The 24,166-nt window shown below is 40.4% G+C and overlaps 1 protein-coding gene across 6 annotated transcripts in view; it reads right to left on the bottom strand.

The window, feature by feature from the left end:
• The window catches only part of SORCS1 (sortilin related VPS10 domain containing receptor 1), a 477,983-nt gene that overhangs the window by 217,108 nt on the left and 236,709 nt on the right, over positions 1-24,166 (bottom strand). For all 6 annotated transcript variants that reach the window (XM_040992145.1, XM_040992150.1, XM_040992147.1 and 3 more), the window contains exon 3: positions 1,314-1,413. In XM_040992145.1, coding sequence (XP_040848079.1) covers positions 1,314-1,413 — 100 coding nt within the window. The remainder of the gene's footprint in view (positions 1-1,313; positions 1,414-24,166) is intronic.

The following is a 24,166-nucleotide window of genomic DNA, read 5'->3' as shown; positions in this document are numbered from 1 at the left end:
GACATTGTGCTTGGAGAGATTAAGTAAATCACTGTACTTGTACATCTGGTAATTGGCTTAGCTGGGTTTTTACTCAAGCCATCTGACTCCAGGGTTTATGCTCAGCTGTGAGGTTATGCATCTTCCAATGAAGAACTTGAAATGTGTAGAGCCACAGGGAACTTTAATCTTTATACCAATGGTCCTCAATCCTTGCTTCGCACTACACCTATGTAGGGAATCTTTCTCAAGCAACAGGGGATGGGACGAGGGCTGGCACATTTGGGGCTCATGCAGAGCTGAGGACCCCAGCTTGAAGGATACACTTATCCACACTCTACAGTCTAGATGGTACCCTAATCACAGTTATATTATCAGTCCCAATGGACAAATCTAAGATGGGAATCTAGGTGTCAACGCTAGCGTCATAACAGAACATGGCTTAGGCCACACTAATGAGCAGAGCTTTCCTGCTTCCTGATGGATACTAACAGCTCATATAACTCACACACTGCTTAGAAGGTACATTTCAAAATGTCAGATTTTGATAAATGCGAATTTATAAAAATAAACATATGGATGTAGTGCCAATCTCCTTCTGAGACAAGTGCCTGTCTCTTAAAAGAAAGCATTTTTTTTTCCTGAGAAAATAACATTACTGAAGAGTACACAGGCCCTCTTAATGAAAGTGGGGTGACACCTCGGAAAACGCATGACTGGCAACCAAAGCAATGAATTTTAATTGGAGGCCCAATTTTGGCTGTAAGCGCAATGCACCCTCCATTTTACACCCTCCATTTTCTCACCTTAAAATAGAAGTATCTTACGTGGTGAACTCCAAGCCTCTCTGCAGCTAAGACCCAGTCTCGGGAGGGAGTGACCTCAGCACGGTTTGCAAGCCCCTCCCTTCTACCAGGAGCAGCGCTCGCCATTCTGACTTGTGCTCATTCAGATTCCGAGTAAGTTATTCACCCCATGTCAAGAGAAATCTGGGATCAAAGGAGAGCCTGGCTCTCTCCCATCCTGTCCAGGTTGATTCTGCTTTTTGTGAGGACTGACCAGAGTTCCTACAAGGCATTCAACGGCATCAGTGCAGTGAATAACCCTTGCCGCTGCCTCTCTGAAATGGCCAGGTTCCACCTGCCTTCCCTCACCTCTGTTCACAGCCACTCATCAGGATATAGCAATATGTCAGATTTAACCACCTTAACACCCATCAACCTTCTTTACGTCTCTAATCATGGTTTAAATGCAACGGACTTTTAGATAGATAGGGAAGTTGGGCAAGCAAGGCAGAAGTGATATCATGAAGTAGCTGAATAGTCATTGCTTACCTTACGCTTGTTGGTAGGGCACACATAGAGATAGCTCAAAATTGTTTTCAAACCAACTTTATCATTTAGCTTCTCATAGGTCGTCCCATAATCAGTTGACCTATAATTCAAAAGAACCATTAATGAAGACAGAAGTATACCTCATATGGCTGCTTGTCAGTACAATTCATGTTTTTCATTGCAGAATGGCTCTCGGGAGGATTCTAAGTGATTCATGCAGTATATAATGATGCTTAATTACGTACACAGTGGCATCATGTGAGTGGTTAACATTTGCATTTAAATTGAATTGGTAAAAATTAAAACTTCATTTCTCTACTGCTTCTTAATGTATACACATTGCTAAAGGATATAGTTAATTTTTAAAAAGACTAAGAAATGGAATGGCCACTGAATTAAGGAAAGAAATAAAGAGCTTTTCACGAGATTTGGCATTCCCAAACTTTTGCCTCATTTCTTTCATGGCAGAAGAGCAGGTTCTCCTGACTTATCTATAAATTGTGTTTTGCTTATTGAGCCAAAGGAATAAGGAATATACGGTACAACAGTCTCCTCAAAGGTCATTCAGTCTTATTAAAAGCAAGAAAACGTCTCAATAAGCAGTGAAATTCACAATTTTACTCAATGTCCTTTCCAGGGTTAAGCAACTTCTAATTGGGAAGATCTTACTTATTGGCACTGACTGTTGTGGATTTTTTCCATTTTTAACTTTTCATTGGTCAGTAATGGGTTAGTTCAAACTGAATAAACAGGCTTTCAGAAACTTTCCCATTTTATGATTTTAATTTGGTTAGGTCATTATGGCAACAAAATTGACATACAGTGGAGAAACAACTAATAAATGGGCCACCCAGGGGCAGCGAGAATTTGAACCCAGGTATCTTGGTCCTAAACTCTACATTGCCTTCATTTTACCAGATTTTCTTTTCTTTTGATTTACAAAGTATAGATATACAATTTCTTCTCAGCTTCCTCTCCTTTGGAACTTTGAGAATGCTCTACGCGATGTCCTCCCCGCAAACAAGTAACTACTTTGAGAGATTGCAATATGAACAAGTTGTGATGTAGAGATAAAGACATGAATTAATATGCAGAAGACAAAGTTGCTTTAAGTAGAAAATTATAAAAATGTAAGCATTTTGATTCATTATTGATTAACATAAAAATTCCCATAGGCCACAATGACTATCTCATCTAGTGACACTTTTCTGTGAACTAGGGACTGGAGCAAGAAAACTCTAGAAAAGGGATCCCAGAACTAAAGATTTATTCTGACTAAGGTCTCAAGGCATTGTTCTCCTAAAATTTAGACATATGACTAAATATAAAATTATTCACTCTGGAAATGCCTTGGGGACCATCCTGCAGTACCACATTCAAACATGAGCTTCCTTGCTAAGAAAGCATGGAGAGTATTCCAAAACCATCTCACAAGAGATTCTATTCATGGACTCCCCCCAAAAATGTCTTAAATTTTTCCTTCTATAATTATCTTCTTTTCAAATTAATTGCTGATGTAAGATGTGTGGCTATTTATTTAATAATCCAGTCTATTCTAAATGTTTGTGCCTTTCCCCATCAATTACCCTAGCCTTCCTAAATCCTTATCTTCCACTAATATTGATCGTAAAATTTCACTAGTCCTTTTTGGCCTGCCTTTATTAATATATCACTTTTCTAAACCATAAATACAGATTTGAAGATAAAACAACAGATGCTAAGTGCATCTAGGGGTCAATGTGAGGTGGACAGGTGTGCAGAGCCTACTACAGCCAACATTCTTGCTTAGAGACAGGCTGAAATCAATTGGAACTCAATGGATATGAGAGAAGAGTTCAATTTCCTAGTGCAGTGATGGGAAAGGAGCCTTGAGATGTAGGAACCAGTCTCCAGAAGGTATGAACACGAGTTTTAAATTCCATCAACGCGGGCCCGGCGCGGTGGCACAGTGGCGCAAGTGGTTAAGGTCCTCGCCTTGCACAATCCGGATCCCATATGGACGCCGGTTCTATCCCAGCAGCCCCACTTCCCTTCCAGCTCCCTGCCTGTGGCCCGGGAAAGCAGTCAAGGACGGCCCAAAGCCTTGGGACCCTGCACCCACGTGGGAGACCCGGAAGAGGCTCCTGGCTTCGGATCGGCATAGCATCAGTCATTGCGTTCACTTGGGGAGTGAATCATTGGACGGAAGATCTTCCTCTCTGTCTCTCCTCTCTGTATATCTGCCTTTCCAATAAAAACAAATTCCATCAATGCGATCTGAGCTAGCCCATGAAAACATTTAAAAATGTTCTACCAAAGCAAATGAAGAACATCCTACAAATCCTCTGAAGGAGATGTGAACGCAGCCAGGCAGCTGGTTCAGGGTCACGAGTGTGGGAGCCACACTTCTAACTCATGTGGTCCTTTCTCCCCACCTGTGAGTCAAATGACACTGCACCACTAATTAACTGAGCCCTGAGGGGAGTGGTATTGTGTAAGCAACTCCTATTTCAAGCCCCTTTAGAGCCCATGCTGAGCAGGGGTTTGTGTGTTTCTCTCCTGCTTCATACACATGAACTTGGAGGATAGTTAAGTAGCAATCTCTTTTAACCACTCCCTTCCTGGCCCTCTTTCTCTAAACATGGCCATGTGCATTCCTCATCTTCTGAATAACCTCACCACTCTGAAGCTGTGTCCATGCCTGTACTTAAAATGCTTTTTAAACATGAGACAAGAACGTAGGAAATAACTATTAGGCCCTAACCTAGATCACACAGGCCTGTTTGTGTGTGTGCATGTGTATATGCATTTAATTGTAATTCCAATATGATAAGATGATAATATAGCAACTGGGTTACATGTATATTAGCAACCATTCATTTTTTTCTTAGGGAATGATGCTGGTTTTGAACAATCTTATTACAACAGCAATTGCCCACAGATAGTCACAAGTTATCTGTGACCACGTGTTTGTGCCATCTCACTTGTTTCTGCAAAGCTGTCTAAAACTTGATTTCACAAAGCTCAAACCTAAACTGCAATTCACAAGTTCTCAATTCTTACAAAGCAGTGTATTTAGATGCAGGGATTTTACAATAACCAACTGATAGAGAAAGCTATTTTCATAAAGTGAAGTGTTATAAATATACAATGTTCAAGCAAGTCTCACAGATTTAGATAACATTTTGACAGACATGATGGCACAGGTGGTGCTATAGCAACGGAAGTTCTATAAGTGGCTGTTTCTGTTGGCCTCATAGTCATGACATCTCAAGCAGGAAACCTCCAGATCTCTGCAGGACCAGGAACCAAAAGATTGAGTGATGTCCTCAAGAAACATGCTTTCTTTCGTATCCAAAATGACACCTGTGCTGTCTGATGCATCTGTGCCAGTCAGCCCGCACCCAACTCTGGAAGACAGTGACTTCAAGATGGCATAACATGCTTGAAAGTCACAGAGAACAGATGTGTCAGTATTTCTTCTATGATCAAATTGTGGGACTCAATCTCCCAAGGACACAAGTTACGGAAGAGTAGTAGGGACGGAAAGATTGAGTAGCAAGCTAGAGGGAGAAATGATGCAACCAACACCAAACACTTAAAACACTGTCCGTGGGCTTACTGGAGATGAATTTTTTCCAAGATTAAAAAATCTGGAAAACGATCTCTTAGGCAAAATTTAATGTCCCTTTCTTTTTTAGCTTTTCACAAATTTTTCTATTCTAATATAGATTCACCTAATTCTAACACAGATTCACATATTCCATGAACCACTGTTAAAAATGTGCTTGATTGGGCTCAGCACGATAATATAGTGGCTAAAGTCCTCGCCTTGCTCGCACCAGGATCCAATATGGTCGCCGGTTCTAATTCTGGTGGCCCTGCTTCCCATCCAACTCCCTGTTTGTGGCCTGAGAAAGCAATCAAGGATGGCCCAAAGCCTTGGGACCTTGCACCTGTGTGGGAAACCCAGAAGAGCTCCTGGCTCCTGAGTTTGGATTGGCGCAGCACCAGCCGTTGCGGTCATGTGGGCAGTGAACCATCGGACGGAAGATCTTCCTCTCTGTCTCTACTCCTCTCTGTATATCCACCTTTCCAATTAAAATAAATAAATCTTTTTTTAAAAATGTGCTTGATTGGGCCTATCACAGTAGCCTTGTAGCTAAAGTACTTGTGTTGAATGCGTTGGGATCCCATATGGGCACTGGTTCATGTCCCAGAGGCCCCAGTTCCCTTCCAGCTCCCTGCTTGTGGCCTGGGAAAGCAGTCAAGGACAGCCGAAAGCCTTGGGACCCTGTACCTGCATGGGAGACCTGAAGGAAGTTTCTGACTTATGGCTTCAGATTGGCTCAGCTCCAGCTATTGCGGCCCTTTGAGGAGTAAATCGGTGGATGGAAGATCTTCCTCTCTGTCTCTCCTCCTCTCTGTATATCTGACTTTCCAATAAAAATAAATAAATCTTTTTTTAAGTGCTTGATTACAGAATCAATTTTTGAAGGTTAAGGAACATGATCAGTGTTCTAAGTTATAAATTTTGAGAAACAGTATACCAGAGGAGGGGCGTCCAATTAGACGGTGAACTTGGCTTCACAAGAAAGGGATGAAGATAAAATTATTTAAAACTAGTGAAATTCAGCCTGTGTGAAAAATGTCAGCCTGTGTGAAAATGACTGCTGCTATAAAAACTGAAAGAAAAATAGAAAGAGTTCCTAAAATATATACAATATGCAGTCAGACTTAGACCTATCATATGTTGTCTTGAATTCTCAACTTTAACACAAACCAGTATTTTCATTTGCATGCCTTGCTTACATATTATCTGTAGAAGAAAATCAAAGCTTCTGTCAACAATACATTGTGTTAAAGAAGCTGAACATGTAAAAATGAAGCATTTCAAGACAATAAATATGTGAATGCCTAAATCAATGCTTTCCTCTCTTTCCTTTTCACTTTTTAAGCTTATGTATTTATCTGAAAGGTAGAACTGCAGAGAGGGACAAACAGAGAGATCTTCTATCCACTGGTTCACTCCCAAGATGGAAGTAACAGCTGGAGTTGAACCCATCTGACATCAGGAGTAAGATGTCTCCTCTGAATCCTGCAATATGGGCATAGGGTCTGAAGCACTTGGGCCATCTCCAGTGTTTTCCCACACACTCCAGCAGGGAGCAGAAATGGAAGTGGAGCAGCCAGGACTAAGACCAGACAGAGTTCATATGAGATGCATGTGCCAAAGGGGACGGCTTTATCCACTATGCCACAAGCCAGCCCCTTGGCTTTTGCTTTTTAAACCTTACTCTAGCCTTATGACAACTACATCTTAAACAATGATTTACAGAATACTCAAAAGCATGTCCTGGTGTATTTAAATGCTTATTCATACAGTTGAACTGGACTGCTAGAGAATTGGAGAAATCATATCTGAGGCATCCTACCCAACTTCCAAGAACTTATGTACTCTCAGAAAATTCTATTACATTCAAAGAAGGGGTTAACATACAATATGAGTACTTTTCACAAGGAGTTACAGAAAGTAAATACATGATTAACTTCCTCTACGAAAATCTTACACCACCAAGAGATACTACATAAGCACAGAATCCATTGTAAACCAGAGTAATCCGTGACAGTGCTCAAAACAATGATGGACTTACAGCAAACAAACTAGAAAGGATTTTCTTGATTACTTTCTGTGCTCTTTGCCAAACACTTATTAAAATTCCTAACAAGAATCCTCAAGGAAAATCTCATTGAAAATTACCTTGATTTCATTTACCAACAAGCTAAATCATTCATGAAGCCATAACAGAATTTTCAAATGTGTCTGAGTGCAGTCTGCCATGCATTGAGGAATACCTGCAGTTATTTTATGTGGGACTTGGATCAGAGGGTTAACTGTAAGAACAGAGATATGAGAGTGAAAGATTCTGCACTCTGCTTCAGGAACAATTCCACTGCCCAACAGACAATTACACAAAAAGAAATCTAACAGATAAGACAATAAAAATATATGCTGTTTGAGTGTGTACACAGAGATCCGAGTTGTCCAAGCTTTTCAAATGTACACACCTATGAGATTGACAATGACCTTAATCACATATTACAAATATGAAGACCCAAAGGCATAGGTGACTTACTGGAGGCCAAAGTACTTGAAAGAAGGGATGAGGTCTACAAACAGCCACCTCAGGACCTGCATCCTTAACTCCTTGCTGCGTTGCCTCTATCAAAAGCAACAGGGAGTATGGGCCAACACTATGGCATATCCTGCGCTGCTGGCATCTTATACAAAAATCATCTTATATCCCAGAAGTTCCTCTCCCAATCCAGATCCCTACTAATTGCCCAGAAAAAGCAGCGGGAGCCAACACAAGTGTTTGGGATGCTACCATCAACGTGGGAGAGCTGGATGAAGCTCCTGGTTTGGTCTGGCTCTGCCTGGTCTTGGTGGCCACCTGGGAAGTGGAACCAGTGGATGGAAGATCTCTGTCATTCCCCTTCTCTCTGTGACTCTTTGCTGGGGCCCATGATGTGGGTGAGGAAGACATGAAGGTGTGAAGAGTATTGTCCCACTGCAGGCAGGGCTGCAAGGAATTTCCCGCTGCATGGCAGGGCCCGGCGGATGTCTCTGCATCCACCTGCAGGCATCTCCACCTCCCTATGCATGGACACTGGACAACCCCGCTGGGATTTCTGTAATCTACTTAGCCATTGTCTGCCTCTGTGGAGTTGGTCTTTACTATCAATGTGAGCTTGGAAGTTGATGTTGCTGATACCATTTTAGCAAAAGGGCTTTTTATTATTGCTGCCCCCACTAACCTTATGCTAATCAAGAGTGTTAAGTCCCCAGGTGTAGTGGGAATCTATTCTTCCCTTTATTCTTGATCTTTAACTCCCTCCTTCTGCGATGCATTTCCTTCCTTAAATGATTAGAGGAAGTTACAGAATAAGAGGAAGTTACAAAATAAGAGGAAGTTATAGGATGAGGATTATAGTAGGAATGTGTTACTTATTGATATGCACCATCTATTGAGAACTTTCCGACCACAGTATCAGGATGGATAACATCCTGCTTTAAGGCGAAACAAATGGCAGAATTATCCTAGGAAACACCCACTTGACCATGACGTAAAAAGTCTGAGCCAGAGTTTGACTGCTTCTGTATAAATAAAGCAGACAGCTTTCCTACATTGTCCATTATTATCAAATGGACTACAAAGTGGTCCATTTCTCTCCTCTTTACACCTCATCCACACACCCTTCTCGAGTTCCAAACTTGGCTGGAGCTGGACTCCGGCAACTGTTTCTAATAAACAAATAGAAAAGCTTTTTTAAAAAAGGAGCAAGAAATAGTTCACTGGTGGAAATAAGATGTATTTAAGAAGTATAACTTGGCATGTCTCAGTCAAATGAACCTCAACTGAACCTGTCTGGAGTTTCATATATATTACAGACCAAAATTTGGCTTTTTCATATTTGCTAATAGGATAGAAGGCCTGCCAGGGACAATTAATTCTAAAACAAAATATAAGCAGAAACAAGATTCTAAGAAAACAAGAAGGCTTCTCTTTTATCTGGCATATTCTGGCTGGTAGAAAGGCTACAAATACAAAATCACATCAACCTGTACATGATTTGATGATAACTCATTAAAATTACTACAATGGTAACTCTAATAGGAAAGGCATGTCCTTTTTTAAAGATTTTTTTTAAAGATTGTCTACTTATTTGAAAATCAAAGCTATCCAGAGATCTTTGGGGGCTGGCAGTGGTACTGCATGCTGACACCTCTGCTTGTGATGCCGAGCTGCAATATGGGTGATTGTGTGAGTCCCCGCTACTCTACTTCTGATTCAACTCCTGGTTGGTGGCTAGCGAGGGCAAGAGAGGATGGCCCAAAGCTGTGGGTCCCTATATCCACATCGAAACCAGAAGAAGCTTCTGGATCCTGCCTTCAGATCAACTCATCTCTGGCCATTTTAGCTTTTTGGGGAATAAGCCAGCAGATTGAAGATTTCTGTCTCTCTATCTCATCCCACCCCACAGCCCTGTATATCTCTTTGTCTCTCTCACTCTTTCTGTAACTCTTTCAAGTAAAATAAATAAAACTTAATGAGCGAGAGAGAAAGAAAGAGACCTTCTAATCCATTGGTTTACTCTCATATTTGATGACAAAAGCCACGTCTTGGGCAAATCGATGACAAAAGCCAGGAAACTCGTTTGGGTATCCCAAATAAGGGATTTCTTTGTATCAGTAAACAAGTAATTAATAGGTGGTTCAGAGGTGGGAATATAAAGACAGAGACAGAGAGAGAGAACGAACATGGGAATGGGCCAAGCCAGTGCTGGGACTCAGGAACTCCAGGACTCTTAAGTGAATGGCACAAATCTACCTGCAGGGGGCCTTCTAAGGTCTGCCTTGTCAGGAGGCTGGAAACAGAAGCCAAGCTAGAGTTCAACCCAGGCATTCTGATAAGACAAAGGAGTCTTTGCTGCAAGGCTGAATGCCACCACATCAAAAGATTCTTCATCCCTGTTTCCCATCCCTTTTGATTTGAATCCCATTGATGTCATTTGTTTCACTTACACCTAAGCTTGCATCACAACTGACATACGAATAAGTCCATGTCAGTGGTATTACCAGACACAAGCTTGGACTGTTAAATTAAGGAAGAAAGAGAAAAAGAAATGCTTTTAGTTGCTCCTTCCCTTCCTCATCCCCTGATCTCTTGATTTCTTTGAGTCTGCTTCTGATTTCCATCATTTCCTTCTCACTGAAGAACTTCTTTTCATATATCCTTTAACACAGGTCTACTGGCAATGGCCACTCCAGATTTTAACTTTTTGAAAGAGACCTTCTTTTCTCCCTCATTGTAAAAGAATAACTTTGTGGGGCACAGAGATCTAGATTGGTATCCTTTATTTAACACCTTAAATATCGCACTCTGCTCTTGCCTGCACAGATCTAAGGCGTATCTGATATATTTTTAATTTATATTTTGAATTTCATAAGCAAGGTGGTTCCCCACGGACTTGTTATCCAGACTTTTCCTTCCTCTTAATGACAAAAGTTTGAGAGACTTTCCACCTGGAGTTTCTGTTGCTAAGCTGGACATTTCTTGTGCTTGGTGTTCATTGAGTCTTCTGGCTTTTTGGTTTGGCATCTTACCCCAGTTTGTGTAAATGCTTACTGATTTTTGCTTCACATTTGTGTTCCCTTCTCTTCTCTGATAGATCTAAAAAGAGATGTTACTCTTTTACTTCGCTCAGATTTTTACTTGTATTAGGTAGAAGAAGTAACTTTGAACCTTACTATCTGCTGGGTCAGAAATTGAGGGTTCTCCATTGGACTGTGTGAGGTAGAATCCCCTGACAGGTGGCGCCTTCCTGACTACTTCAAGTGCCATGAGGGCAGTGGACACAGCAGTACTGACTTGTAAATGCCCAGCTGCCAGAACAGTGCTGCCACACACGTCTTCTCCACACGAAGAGGGGATGGACACACACATGGGACCAGGAGTAAGCTAACTGTTCCTACAGTGTCCAATATATCTGAATGACGTGTCTTCCCCTTCATCAGCCACAACTGCCTGTCCCAGACACACAGCCCCATACTGTCAAGCTCACAAAGCAAAGACTCTGGCCAAGGAAGAAGGCCCGTGGACCAGAAAAGCAGGATATGACTGAAATCATCATCTACCAAAAGTCCTGAGAGTGTCGACCCTCTTAATCAGGCAGCTGTACCATCTGTGTTTGTTTCTGTCCTAAAATTAATAACAGCCTCATTGAATTGCTCCTAGTGCATTCAGTGTTATAAAAATAGTTTCCCAAGCAAAAGGCACATTGGCTGCCTCACAGACTCTGCTCCTTAATAACTTAGGATGCATGAGGTTAAAGCAGTGAGAATAATTTAGGGTTCGCAAAATGTTTGTGAGTCGACATTTAAATAACTTCATTATCATTCATTGACAGATTTTTTTTAACCTGTCAGTGCAATTGATGTTTCTATTACCATGTTATAACAAACCCCTGCACATTTTAAATATAGTCACCGGATTCCATTAGTCTACCCACTGTCAAGAAAATATCTCCAAATCCATTTTTCATAATATCTCAAGAATATAATAGGGAATCTACATCAAACGATGACGTGGAGCTGGAGGAAATTGTCTCCTGCTTTCTAAGGATTGTGCCCTGAAATACGTTTGCCTGCAGCTTAAACGTATAATTTAAATGTGCTGCTCAGATGTTATGGTGCATCCAGAGCCGAACAAGTTCTTACAGGTTCTCTTGCAGACAGAGCAAAGAAGGTTAAGCATTTGGCTTACTGGAACCTGTGCAATTTTGACAGAAATACATTCCTATCCTTCTGTATATTACAGAAATTACAATATCACTTTAAGAAATGCCTCATTTGTTCATGTGAGGGATAGGATTCAGGTGCAATTAAGTTGCAAAAGTTCTCAACTGTCTGGCCTTCCATGGCATTTTTCTTCTCCCAGTGGTACCTTTGTGCAATTTTCATGCTTCTAGTCATATAATGCAGGTCAGATATGAATTCTGAATATATCTCATTGGGGTTGGTTGGGGTTGTATACACATGGCTCAGGGAAAAAGGTAACAATGCATTGCATCACATGGTGTGGAAGCAAATTTTCTGCTTTCGCTAAAGTATCTACAGTACACCAAAGATAAAGATAGAAATAACCTTTATCTCTGACCTGCCTGCTGCTCTATTTTTTAAAGATTTATTTTATTTTTATTGGAAAGGCAGATATACAGAGAGGAAGATCTTCCATTCAATGATTCACTCCCCAAGTGAGCGCAACGGCCGATGCTATACCGGTCTGAAGCCAGGAACCTCTTCTGGGTCTCCCATGCGGGTGCAGGGTCCCAAAGCTTTGGGCCGTCCTGCTGCTCTATTTTTTGAACATGTGTGTGTGTAATAAAATTGGCACCGATTCTTGAATCTCATTATTTGCTTAAGAAAGGAAGGGAAGGTAATTAAAGATGGAAGTCTCTTCTTCAGCCTTTCAGAGGCGGGTAGACATGGGTGAGTCATTCCTAATTAGTATACATACATACACACGCACACAGTGGTCTGTTCTAGTATCTCCTTTATGTTCCCTCTAGTCCAACTCCCTAGGTCAGGGAACTGCTATTACACCTGTATCTAGAATTTATTGTGGAATTACAGATAAATTTGCTGTTAGCTCTCCTGCTGGATGCTGCCTCTCTCAAGCCTCCATGTCTTTGCAAATATAGTACCACGGGTAAACAGACAGCTGGTTGTGGTGAAAGGGAAGACAGTAACCATTTGATCTTCTTATTTTTAAGATTTCTCCGTGCAGTCACTTGGCTGGGATGACTGTTCTGACCATGTAAATCAATCATCAGCTTTCATTCTTTTAACAACCAGATCAATTGAGGCACCACAGTCCACTGCATGTCATTGTCAATGTTCACAGCTTTCTTTGCGAACAGACCACATTCTCAACAGGCTGGCTACTTAATCTTTGCCCTTTCAATCTTTTTGCCTATCACAATTCATTCATATACTTCAAGGCTGCACTTAAATAAGCCTTGTTCCAATGGAACATTCTGCTGCTGAACAGAATGATTCTTTCATTCCTCAACTTGGTTTTATAATTTCCATGTATTGATGCTTACATGGTCTGATTCCCCTATCAGATAGCTACATAGCAGAAAGTAAGATGGTGCAATGGTTCTATCAGCCAATTCTCCCCTTTGTAAGTGCCAGGATACCACATGGTTCATGCTCCAGCTGCCCCACTTCCCATCCAGCTCCCTGCTTGTGGCCTGGGAAAGCAGCAGAGCACGGCCCAGAGGCATGGGACCCTGCACCCATGTGGGAGACCTAGAATAAACTCCTGGTTCTAGATCAGTTCATTTCTGGCCTTTGTGGCCACTTGTGGAGTGAACCAGCAGATGCAACATTTTCCTCTCCAGAAATCTGCCTTTCCAATAAAAACTATGATGCATTATTTTATAATACATACACATTAATCTAGTTTATTCTTAAAATCTACAAGGTATTCAGTGCTGCTGAACTGAAGACCCCATTCACAAATTTCTCCTATGTCACCAGAAAACCTAATTTGACGAATTCCTCATTTGGGTCTTACATTTCTTTACAGAGGGTGAGAGAGAAAAAACAGTTTAGTATTTTCTGTTGGGTTTGTGTCTGCTATGCATGATCATATGACAGAAATGTAAGAGAAATCAGGGCATCACTAAGGATGAACTCATACAAATATACATAAAAGGTAAAATAATAATCTATTAAAGCATGTGGAAACTATAATATGCACTCATCAATTGCATGGATCACAATAAATTTGCAAAAGGAGAGGAATATAAAGTTGTTTGTTCACACAACCCTGATCTATAGGCACCTGTGATCCATCCTGCAGACCATCCATCACCACTCAAAGGAAAAATCTTTCTATCATGCATTACCTTACACCTCAGACTTACTATAAATATTTTGAGGGTAATCACAATGCATTTTATTGAATGGTTAAGAGTTACTATTATTCTAATATTAAATTGATTCAAATGTTCTCAGTATCCTAAATACTACTGTTTCAATAGGACTAGGTCCCACAAATGATCCAGACATTTAATAACAACATCTTGGATTGTTGTTATTTAAATTTTGATTCAAATATGTTGTTTCAATGTAAGATCTTTGAGAGTGATAGGATTAGTTGCTGGGATATAGCCTTATGGTTTAGACACAATGCCTTTAATAGGAAAAACCATAGTGAGCAGAGTGTTCCCTAGTCTTCTCCACTTCCAGGTTAAGCAGGTAGCATTTCTCTTCACACACGCTACTGTTAGCAAACTCTGCCTTCCTCAGAGGCCAGATCCATGGGACTACTCCAAAAGTTAAATGAAGAAGAACCAGTTGAGCTTTAGCCTTGACTCTAACATCCATGGACTGCATTACTGAAGGAAGTTTTGGGAGAGCTAAACAAACTTCTGAAAAAATAATTAAGCTTGCAGACAAACAGCAGTTAGGACTGGAATATCCATGTAGCGTTACATCCTTTTTAAAAAAAATTCTATTCTTTTATCTTTTTGAAATGCAGAGATATTAAACAGAGAGAGCGAGAGAGAGACAAAGAGTTCAACTGGCTAACTTTCCAGATGCCCACAGCAACCAGAGCTGAGTTGGTTCAAAGCCTGGAACCAGAAACTCCACATAGGTGGAAGGGATCCAACCACACAAGCCTTCAGTCACTGCCTCCAAAGGCACACATGTGCAGGAAGGTGGAGGCAGGCAACAGTCAGAATTAGAGCCCAGGCAAACTCAGGGTCAATGGTACCACAACACCGAATATACGCTTCCAAGTAAGTCATTTCGGACAACTCCATCCTGCATTTCCTTCTGTTTTTTACTTAGAATTTTTTTTTTATGGTGACTCTAGTTAAGAAACAAGATTTCTCCATTAGAACATATCACTATAATGCTTTATATTATGACCATTTTTTTTCATTTTGATTCATACCTAGTACATTTTCCGATTACCATAAGATCTCTTAGTATCAGAGTTTCAAATATGCAAAATTATCATCTCATCCTACAAAAAGATGGTTTATATAATCTGCTAAGAATTAAATAATGCTTATGCCATGTAAAATAGATGATAGTGTACCTCTGACATGCTCTCAAAAAGTAATATGCCAACTCACCTCGATTGAACCATGCTTTCAATTTTCAATAGCTGGATACAATTATTAATTGCACCAATAACTCCTTCAACTCAAGCATTTCGCAGTTCTCTCACTTGAGAACACTTAGTGTTTATATGTCTACTTCACAAGCAAAGTGAGGTCACCCTTTCGAAAACAGTTAGTGCCAGGGCTTGTCAGGGTAATGCGGCCTTTGCCAGTGACCTCCTGAGTGACCCTGGGCAGGTTGCCCAACCTCTCAGGACTGGGTTTTAATAATACTGACTGACCTTACAAAGTTGCAGGGAGGAATCACTAATCAGCTTGATTGTGAAACACTTAGTCAATACAGAATGCTTTATAAATATTTACTAATCTACAATGAGCTCACTACTTCTGTGGACCAAGAGATTTGAATAATCAGAGGGAACTTTGGATTCCACAATAGCAGTCAATACTATGCCTGAAACGGTTTTTTTCTATTAGATACCCCTTGCATCCTGGGAGGGTTTAGCTTTCTAATCCTAAGAGAGGGGGATGAATTGGATGAGAGAAGCTTTAGGGTCACCTACTGGCTAAGCAATGATTCTGTTTCTGTAAAGCATTAAATCTGTGTGTGGAGTGAGAATAAGGAACCTAGCACTTTTAGAATTAAATGTTTGTATAACTGAACATACCATTCAACACATCAAATAAACTGTGAACAACACAGATCCTGATCTGAATATTGCAGATAAAGTATGCAATGAAATCTACAAGGAACCTACACACAGTTAATCCCACCACCAATAATTTCTGTGCTGAAAACGAAACAGGTGCTGATAAAAAGTGGCAGTGTGGTAACTATCTTTGCTGGCTTTGAGAGCTCTATGTGGGAAGATGGCACAAGATTGGGGTGGTCCAGGCTCTGTAATGGAAGCAGAAGTGACTGTAAGAATAAAAGGTCATCATGGGTATTGGGGAAACCAAAAGAGTGTCACAACCTTACAGCTCAAAAGCGTGATGAATAGGAGACAGATAAAGGTTTGCTCCTGTACATCCTTCTTAGGCACATAGGACAAGAAGTTTGGGTTTCATGATGTGTGAGAGGAAAAGGGGTGGCAGGAATTGGATCAAAGGCACGTAGAAACTGGTAACCGATTAAGAAAAAGATTTTAGCTGCTTTATGGAGAATAAACTAAGAGTTGGAAGCATTACAAAAACCAGAAAGACCAGCTAACTTAAAACGACAGCATACACCAGGGACTTTGTGAGCAGAACTTTTTAAAATTTAGAATATAACCTCAGTTATAAATAAAATCATCAAGCTATCCTCTGCATGAGAAGTCATTTATACTTAGATGTAGCTCATGATAATTGCTATTCTTAATTTCTATTATGTTCCAGTTAAAACCTACAATACTGTGTTCAACTCAAGATCATTTTAACCTCATCCTGATTCAGTACAGAACCCTTTGCGCAAAGAGCTAGGCATTTCCTGAGACATACTGGCTGAAGATACAGCAAAAGGAACACAACCTCTCTGACACTGAGGATGTGACTTTTATAATCAACATGAATAATTCACCAGTGTATCAGTTGTGCTTTATTATTATAGTTTGCTTCAACTTGAACTATAGTTTGAGAGTTATGGATTTCTTTTAATCAGCCAATGCTCATCCATCATTGTGCATCTCTTGGGTTTACCAGGTTATAAAACTTGCTATTTGCAGCAACAACTGTGATGTGAAACGAGAATCAGTATTTTGTTCCTCCGACATCTAACCCTAGGTCAAGCACAGGAACTGGAGACAGATTTTTACAGGAAGTGAAATGCAAGCACATAGCTCTGGATTAATGCCACTCCGGGCGCCCAAGGGGATGCCCTATCTGGCTGCTTCCCAGAAGAAAAATAGTCAGTCCTACAGACTGTGTGACTGCCAGCTACACAAACTGGCAGCGAGGAATGACGGACAGGGCGCCCTAGTCTTTCAGCATCACAGAGCGTGAGCTGTGATCTCCCAAAGTCCTCCTCAAGACTCTCTTAGGAAACAAGTGTACAGGAAGCACTCTTTTGTCTACTTCATCTTTGACTTCTTCTGGGTTACCATTTATGCAGTTACTTTGGCTCTGAACTTTTCTCCCGTCACAATGCGACTTTCTGTGTCTCTTAAAAGTGCTGCCACCACGAATTCGTGCTGAATCAGGCTTTCCCCCCTGAAGTTGAACACAACTTTCTGGAGTTGAACACAAGTTGCTAGAGGGGATGGAGACTAATCTGTTCAGTTTCCTGTGTTCTCTGCTTTTCAGAGAGCCTTAAGTACACAGATGTTGACCTAACATTTCAGATGAGATTTAAAAGATTTCTTCATTTTTATTGGAAAGGCAGAGTTACAGAGAGAAGGAAAGACACAGAGAAAGAACCTCCATGTGCTGGGTTACCCCCCAAATGACCTCAATGGCTAATCTGATGCCAGGAGCCAGGAACATCTTTCGAGTCTCCCACGAAGGTGCAGGATCCCAAACCTTTGAGCTATCCTCTACTGCTCTCCAAGGCCATAAGCAGGGAGCTGGATGGGAAATGGGGCAGCCAGGACCAAAACAGCCCCCATATTGGATGCTTCCACTTGGAGGTGGAGGATTAGCCAGTTGAACTAATGCACTGGCTGCTCTGAGAATGTTAACTTTGCAAAATAGAACTGGTTTGTCATTTTCAGACACCTCTAAAGGCACATCAACGTTCATTTATCATGAAATTGTGCTTTAAACAATTTATAAGATTTTCATTTTTGCCATAGCTGGATTCTTCTATAAGTTAGGTGTATCTTCCCTAAAACTCAAGGAAGGAAATTCAGGTTGATTAATAGGCTTAGAAGACAATTCATATAGTGAACTATTTATGCATTAATTATTCATGTACTGACAATTCATGAATTTCTTTTGTGAGCTAGTAGATCCTTTCTCTCTTCAAAAAAAGTAGACCAGGCCAGTAGTAAACAAGCCAGTTTGGGGAAGTGATGAGAAACTGAATGAATAGCCACATTAGATATGTCAACCATAGGAACTGTGGACTTAAAATTCTCACATGCAGCTTGAGAAAAGGCAGGTTTGAGAAATGTTTGCTGCCAGTGGGAGGCCACCCTGACTGTAACACTCCAAGGAATGGCTTTCCTAGGAAGAGGGATCAACTTGCTGTGGTGCTACGGTGCAAACAGGGGAAGGAATGCGTGCAGCCATGCCACAGAATCACAGGATTCTCCTACAACGCCTGGCCAGCTACTCCCATGTACACAATTTCTTTTATTACACATGGTTAAATTAATGTTCAATAGACTGTTGGAGAATTTCAAACTGTGACTTCTGATTCCAAAGTCCTTGCTCACAATCTAGTAATCTATTCTACAGGTTACCCAAGATTGAACTGAATTTTGCCAGTTCTCCTAATTCTTACTCCTTGTCTGTGAACACCTCCATGGGACAGATGGCCAGTTCATGTGGGACCCAGAGAGTTTGTTTTTGAACAATCTAAATGTTGAAGCTGAAAATTCTTTCACCCTGCCAGTATTTCCAGTGGGTATGTGGAATGCTTTATAAACTGTGGAATGTTAATAATTATCATAATAAGCAAAGAATCTTGGGATAGGCTGTGTTCTGGATGTTTTTTTTTTCTTTGAAAACTCCCATGTTAATAACAATAAATCACCAGTAGGACTGCACTGGCAGGTGTGTGTGTGTGTGTGTGTGTGTGTGTGTGTGTGTAACCTTTGGGAAGTGACTGGCTTCTATTGGGAATGGGATTCTTGACCTTACAAAGGAGGTGCTAGAGGGTCATCTAGTGATTTCCAACCATGTGATGATGCAGCCAAAGTCACCCTGAACCAGGAAATGGAGTCTCACCAGTTCCTGAATCTGTCTATATCGTGTTTTTTTTTTTTCAAAATAGTCTTCATTCAGTAACTTTTACAGAAGTGTAGGTTTTAAAGCACCTCCAGAGCCTGGTGAGTTAGGACGTTTGACTAAAACCTTGGAATCCAAAATTTTAAGACGTCGTCTCTCTATCTCTTCCATTAATATCACGTACTCTGCCCTTTGGAGAGGTGGATTTATAATGCTTGTCACTGATACTTTATTTAGGGCTATTCAACAGAAAAATTGTTTTCCTGAGAATGCATTCATGTATATATATATTTAATTCTATGCTTAACACAAAAAGATTATTTTTGCCTTTAGTTACATAGGCATTTAATTTTATAAGATTTTTACATGTAGTATGACTAGAGTATCAAAACTTTATTAGTTTGACTGTCAGGAAGGTTATGCACTTGCATAACAATTAAAATGGATCTTTCACACGTAATAGCTTCTTTTTGGACAACCTGTAGAGTTTGATCAACATCTGTCACAGATTCCAATTACAGATACTGTCTCTTGCCATTACACCTTTGCCAGCCTATCCAGAAATATCAAATATACATGGAATGCCCACTTCAAATCCTACTTAATAAAAATCAAATCTATTATCTATCCCCAAAGTGTACTCTCGGATTAAAGAAAAACTAGAGACAATGAATGTAGCTATAGATAAAGAGACTTAACAGCAAGAGTTAAGGTTGCCCTTCGCTGCCATAGTATGCCAGCATGCATGAAGAAGAGACCTCTTCATCTGGTACTGTATCCATCTCCAGTGACTGGCTAATGTTTATGCTAATACTCCCTGTTTGATATGTGCTTAGCCATTTAGACAGCATGTCCTAAATATTCCTTTGACACATCCATGCAAAATACCACAGACACGAGCCAAGAATGTAAATCAGCTGACCCTACGCTAGAGTCTCTGCAAGCAAGCTCACCTACGGTAAGACGTCTAAGTCACTGCCTCTTACAGATGCACAATGAAGGTAGTAAACCTAGAACTCTCAGTCTCTGAATTAGCAAAAGGTGCTTCTTAGGTAGCAATGTATCATTAACAAGATATCTGCAGAATGGCTTGCAATTCTCACTCCAGCAACTTGAATCTAGGCAAACTGTTAAGATGTCTAGATCAAGATTTGGCAAGCATTTTTCTATAAATGGTCAGACATCAAATATGCTTGGCTATTTGGGCCATAAGGGCTTTCTTGCAATTATTTAACTATCTATAGCATGAAACAATCACACAATACATAAATAAAACTTGATTGCAGAAGCAGGTGGCAGACACAACTTGGCCATCGCTGGCTGATACCTGTTCGAATTCTTTGTACCAGAATATTTGCTCAACATTAGCTTGCACCCTGAGTTTACAAGCATACATATTTGGGATGTTAACCGCAGAGGACAAAGCTAAAAACAAAAGATTGTGGCTATCCTGATAAAGGGCTTGCAAGAGAACTTTAAGCATAGGAAAAGAATAAATTACAACGGATGGAAATAGAGCCCAGAGCTGGATTTGGAGGTCTGCACTGAGAAGCCTCTTAATGAGCTCAGGAAGAGAGCTGAAAGCTTCAATTAAAAAAATGAAAATGACTAACAAAACCTTGATGGAATAAAATTATACTGATTATATGAAATGACTACCACCATCACATACATATTAGAATTTATATTACCTCATCTGTAAAATTTAATGTTTTGAAGAAATAACTGTGGAAAGATCCAGAAGAGGATCCACACAAGTTCTCCCAAGCATCGTTGTGACATACATACTCAGCCTATACTTTTTACCATTTGCAGCAAACCATTGACATTTCAGAGCAAGCAGATGTTTAAAAATTTGATTTGATATTTTAAGAGGCTCTTGTAGCCAACCTGACATATTCATCTGATCAACATAAGCATGCTATAAGCATTAAGTGTTTCTCAATGAGGTGGAAGATTTGTGAGTTTAGAATATATTATCGGCTATGTTAATAACATCTTCACATTTTGTTTCTTTTACCCTTTGAAAAGATTTTCAGGCCTCTCTCATCTTGCAGTTTCCATGTCATACTCAAAGACTCAAGGGGGAACTCACGAGTTAAAGCGCAAAATCATTTTAAAAATTAGCAAACCTATTAAGCAAAGGTCTTGGTTCTGTTTAGGGTTGCCAGCTCCACACATTTCTTCCACCTAAGCTGCTCTGAGTCATCAGGATAGAGAAAAATCATGTTTCTGACCTTGCACAGGTAAATTGACCTTTCATACAGAGTCCCAGCAGGAAGAATCTGGCTGGCTCATTATTTTTATAGGTTGGCATCTGTAATCAAGAAGCAAAGTCCTGCTCACACTTTATAATACACCCGATGCTGGAGTTCTGCGCCAATAAATTGTCGTTTCCCCTGCTAAGAACAGCAGTCATTACTTCTTAGGCCACAGTATCTCTACAGCAATGCTTTCTTTAAGACTGGGAAGTACTGAACATGCAGGAAGGTTGTCAAAAATTCTCGCTTCCATTTCTCTCTCTCTCCTTCTAAACATAGTTATGACACTGTATGATGTGATGTTAGACCTGTGGCATCCTCCTAGGTCTCAATGAGTAAGATAAATAAATAAATAAACAATTCTACCCCTATATAATACATCGTAAATATTCTCACCACAAGTTGCTATAAGAAAGAATAGTATCAAGCAAACTTTTTGAGACAACAAGTAATTATCTAAGCAGTAGATGCCTTTTTCTCAAAGTACCCACTGTCTTAAATGAGTTCTAGAATGGCTTTACCACATGTTTGATGACACACCTTAATCTCTTCACTTGTGCATTTTTTTCCCCATCAATTTGTGGACACCATTTAGGGAGATTTCAATTCCCATTAATAATATGAGCAACTGATCTACACTTAAAGAGATTTGAATCATGCCTTATGGCAAATTTAGCTTAAAGCAGAGCTTTACTTAGGACTTCCAAGTTAATTTCTGTTGAAAAGGTCAATTTCTAACATTTGTCAGTTGAAACCAAAACCGGACAAAGTAAATTTTCCTCTCCTTTCAAATGCTGAATCTTACCAGTGGTTGTCGATGAACATAACTACCCTAAACAAGAAGGCATAAGGACTTGAAAAAAAATCATAAAATAACGGAATGTTTCTTACGGAATCACAGTTTTATTTCTTACTAATAATCTCAGAATTGTAATGAAAAACAAACATTATCTTCCTGAGTAATTAATATCAGTTCAATGCTACAAGTATATAAATACCTATTGTTGAGGAAAGAGCCCGAGGAGCTTTTTGCTCTATAATTAACATGCAATCATCAGGAGCAAAGGGTGAAAAAAGTCACAGTCCCCATGTCAGGAGGAAGACGGGAGCCTGCATGTGTTCTGCCTGCAACACTCTGCTTTTGGCATTCGGTGGAAAATTTTGTAAAACAAAGAGTTATTGTAAACGGATAATCTAGACAGTGAAACACACAACTATGCTAACTGGGTAAGAACTGTGTTTTCCTCCTAGGTCGCTTGATCATCTTTCTAGTTTTCCACATCATACATAAATTTTTCATTAAATCAATAGCAAAGATGAGAGAGGCGCAAGAAGTGGAACAGGACAGAAAGAGCATCAGCCACCCCTGAAGAAAAGGGAGAGGGCATTTCCAAAATTTCCTCTGGTCAGATCAAACAGGACTGAATGTCCTGAATTCTCTTTTTCTGCTCTCAATTATCACATGCTTTGCTAATTATTCTAAAGAAAAAGATTCATAACCCAACATTTAAAAGTGACTCTGGCCCGTGAGGTCACCAGCCCAGAGCAGTGATTGGGCAAGTTGGACAGGAAAACTGTTGTCACTGTTCTGGTCAATCTGACCGAGCAGCAAGGCCAAGGACATTCTAAAGGAACCAGCAGCAACATCAGGGCAGAGAAGCTGCTATCCTCACGGTGCCTTTCATTTGCTTATTTCCTAACTTAAAAGATGAGGTGGTGGTGGTATCCACAGGAGGTCTTTCTTTTTTCTTATTTTAGAATCAAATCTGTCTCTTTCTCTCTTTCCCAATATACAGACACACAGAAACCTCACAATGCAGCACACACACGCAGTCATATGGGATTGACTGACAACACAAACTTGCTGTCGGAAGATTACAGTGGAGGCTGTCAACTCGAACACCTGTGATTACTATTGATCGCTTCTTCTACTGCAGCCCTGCCTTCCCAGGCTGCTCATGAAAGAGATGGATGTTATTAAGAGGCCCAGTACCTGCTCTGCAGGTGTCACTCATTAGCAGTTAACTAAACGCACCAGGTTTCAGACATGCAGAAAGATCATGAGCCGTATTTGTTCCCATTCCAAAACCTAGGAGACGAAATGCCAATAATCTCAAAGTTTAAGTGAAAGCCTAATTAATTCACACATCTACAGCCACCTATTTTTGACAAGGGAACTGATATCACTCCAAGGAGAAAGGACGATCTCGATCTAAGAAGTTTCTATACTGAGAAGGAAACTGTCAACAAGGTGAAAAGGCAGCCAGAAAGGGAAGAATGTTTGCGAATCATGCAAGTGATAGAGAATTCATATTGAAGATCCATAAAGAGCTCAAGAAACTCAACTACAGAAAAAAAAATCCCTAAGAAGTGGGAAAAAGGATATGAACAGACAATTTTCCTTTTTTAAAAAAATTTTTTATTGGAAATGCAGACTTACAGAGAGGGAATAAAGAGAGGCAAATATCTTCCAGTCATTGATTCATTCCACCAAGGCTGCAACAGCAGGAGCTGAGCCAATCTGAGACCAGGGACCAGGAGCCTGTGGGTCTCCCATGCAGGTGCAAGGTCCCAAGGCTTTGGGCTGTTCTCCATTGCTTTCCAAGGCCACAAGCAGGGAGCTGGATGGGAAGTGGAGCAGCCAGGACATGAACTAGTGCTAATATTAAGTCCAGGGACTTGCAAATGGAGGATTAACCAATTGACCCATCATGCCAGGATCCCAAATATTAAATTTTCAAAAGATTAAACACAAATGACCAAGAGACACATTAAAAAAAGGCTCAGGATCAGTACCCTTCAGGAAACTGAATAAAAACCACAAGAAGATTATGACTCATCCCAGCCAGAAAGTTAAAAACACAATCAATGCTGGCAAGGATGTGGGGGCAAAGGCATATTAATCCAGTGTTACTGGGAATGTAAACTATTACAATCATTGTGAAGAGTCTAGAGATTTCCCAGCTATCTGTAAATAGACCACCTTAGGACCCCACCACTCCACCCCTTGGAATTTAAGCAAAAAGTGTGAAATTACCA

The sequence above is a fragment of the Ochotona curzoniae genome, unplaced genomic scaffold, assembly GCF_017591425.1.
Source record: "Ochotona curzoniae isolate NIBS_2020 unplaced genomic scaffold, NIBS_Ocur_1.0 contig_66, whole genome shotgun sequence".
In the NCBI taxonomy this organism is placed as follows: Eukaryota; Metazoa; Chordata; class Mammalia; order Lagomorpha; family Ochotonidae; genus Ochotona; species Ochotona curzoniae.
The sequence above is the reverse complement of the archived record's forward strand: the minus strand, read 5'-3'. Positions and strand labels throughout refer to the sequence as shown.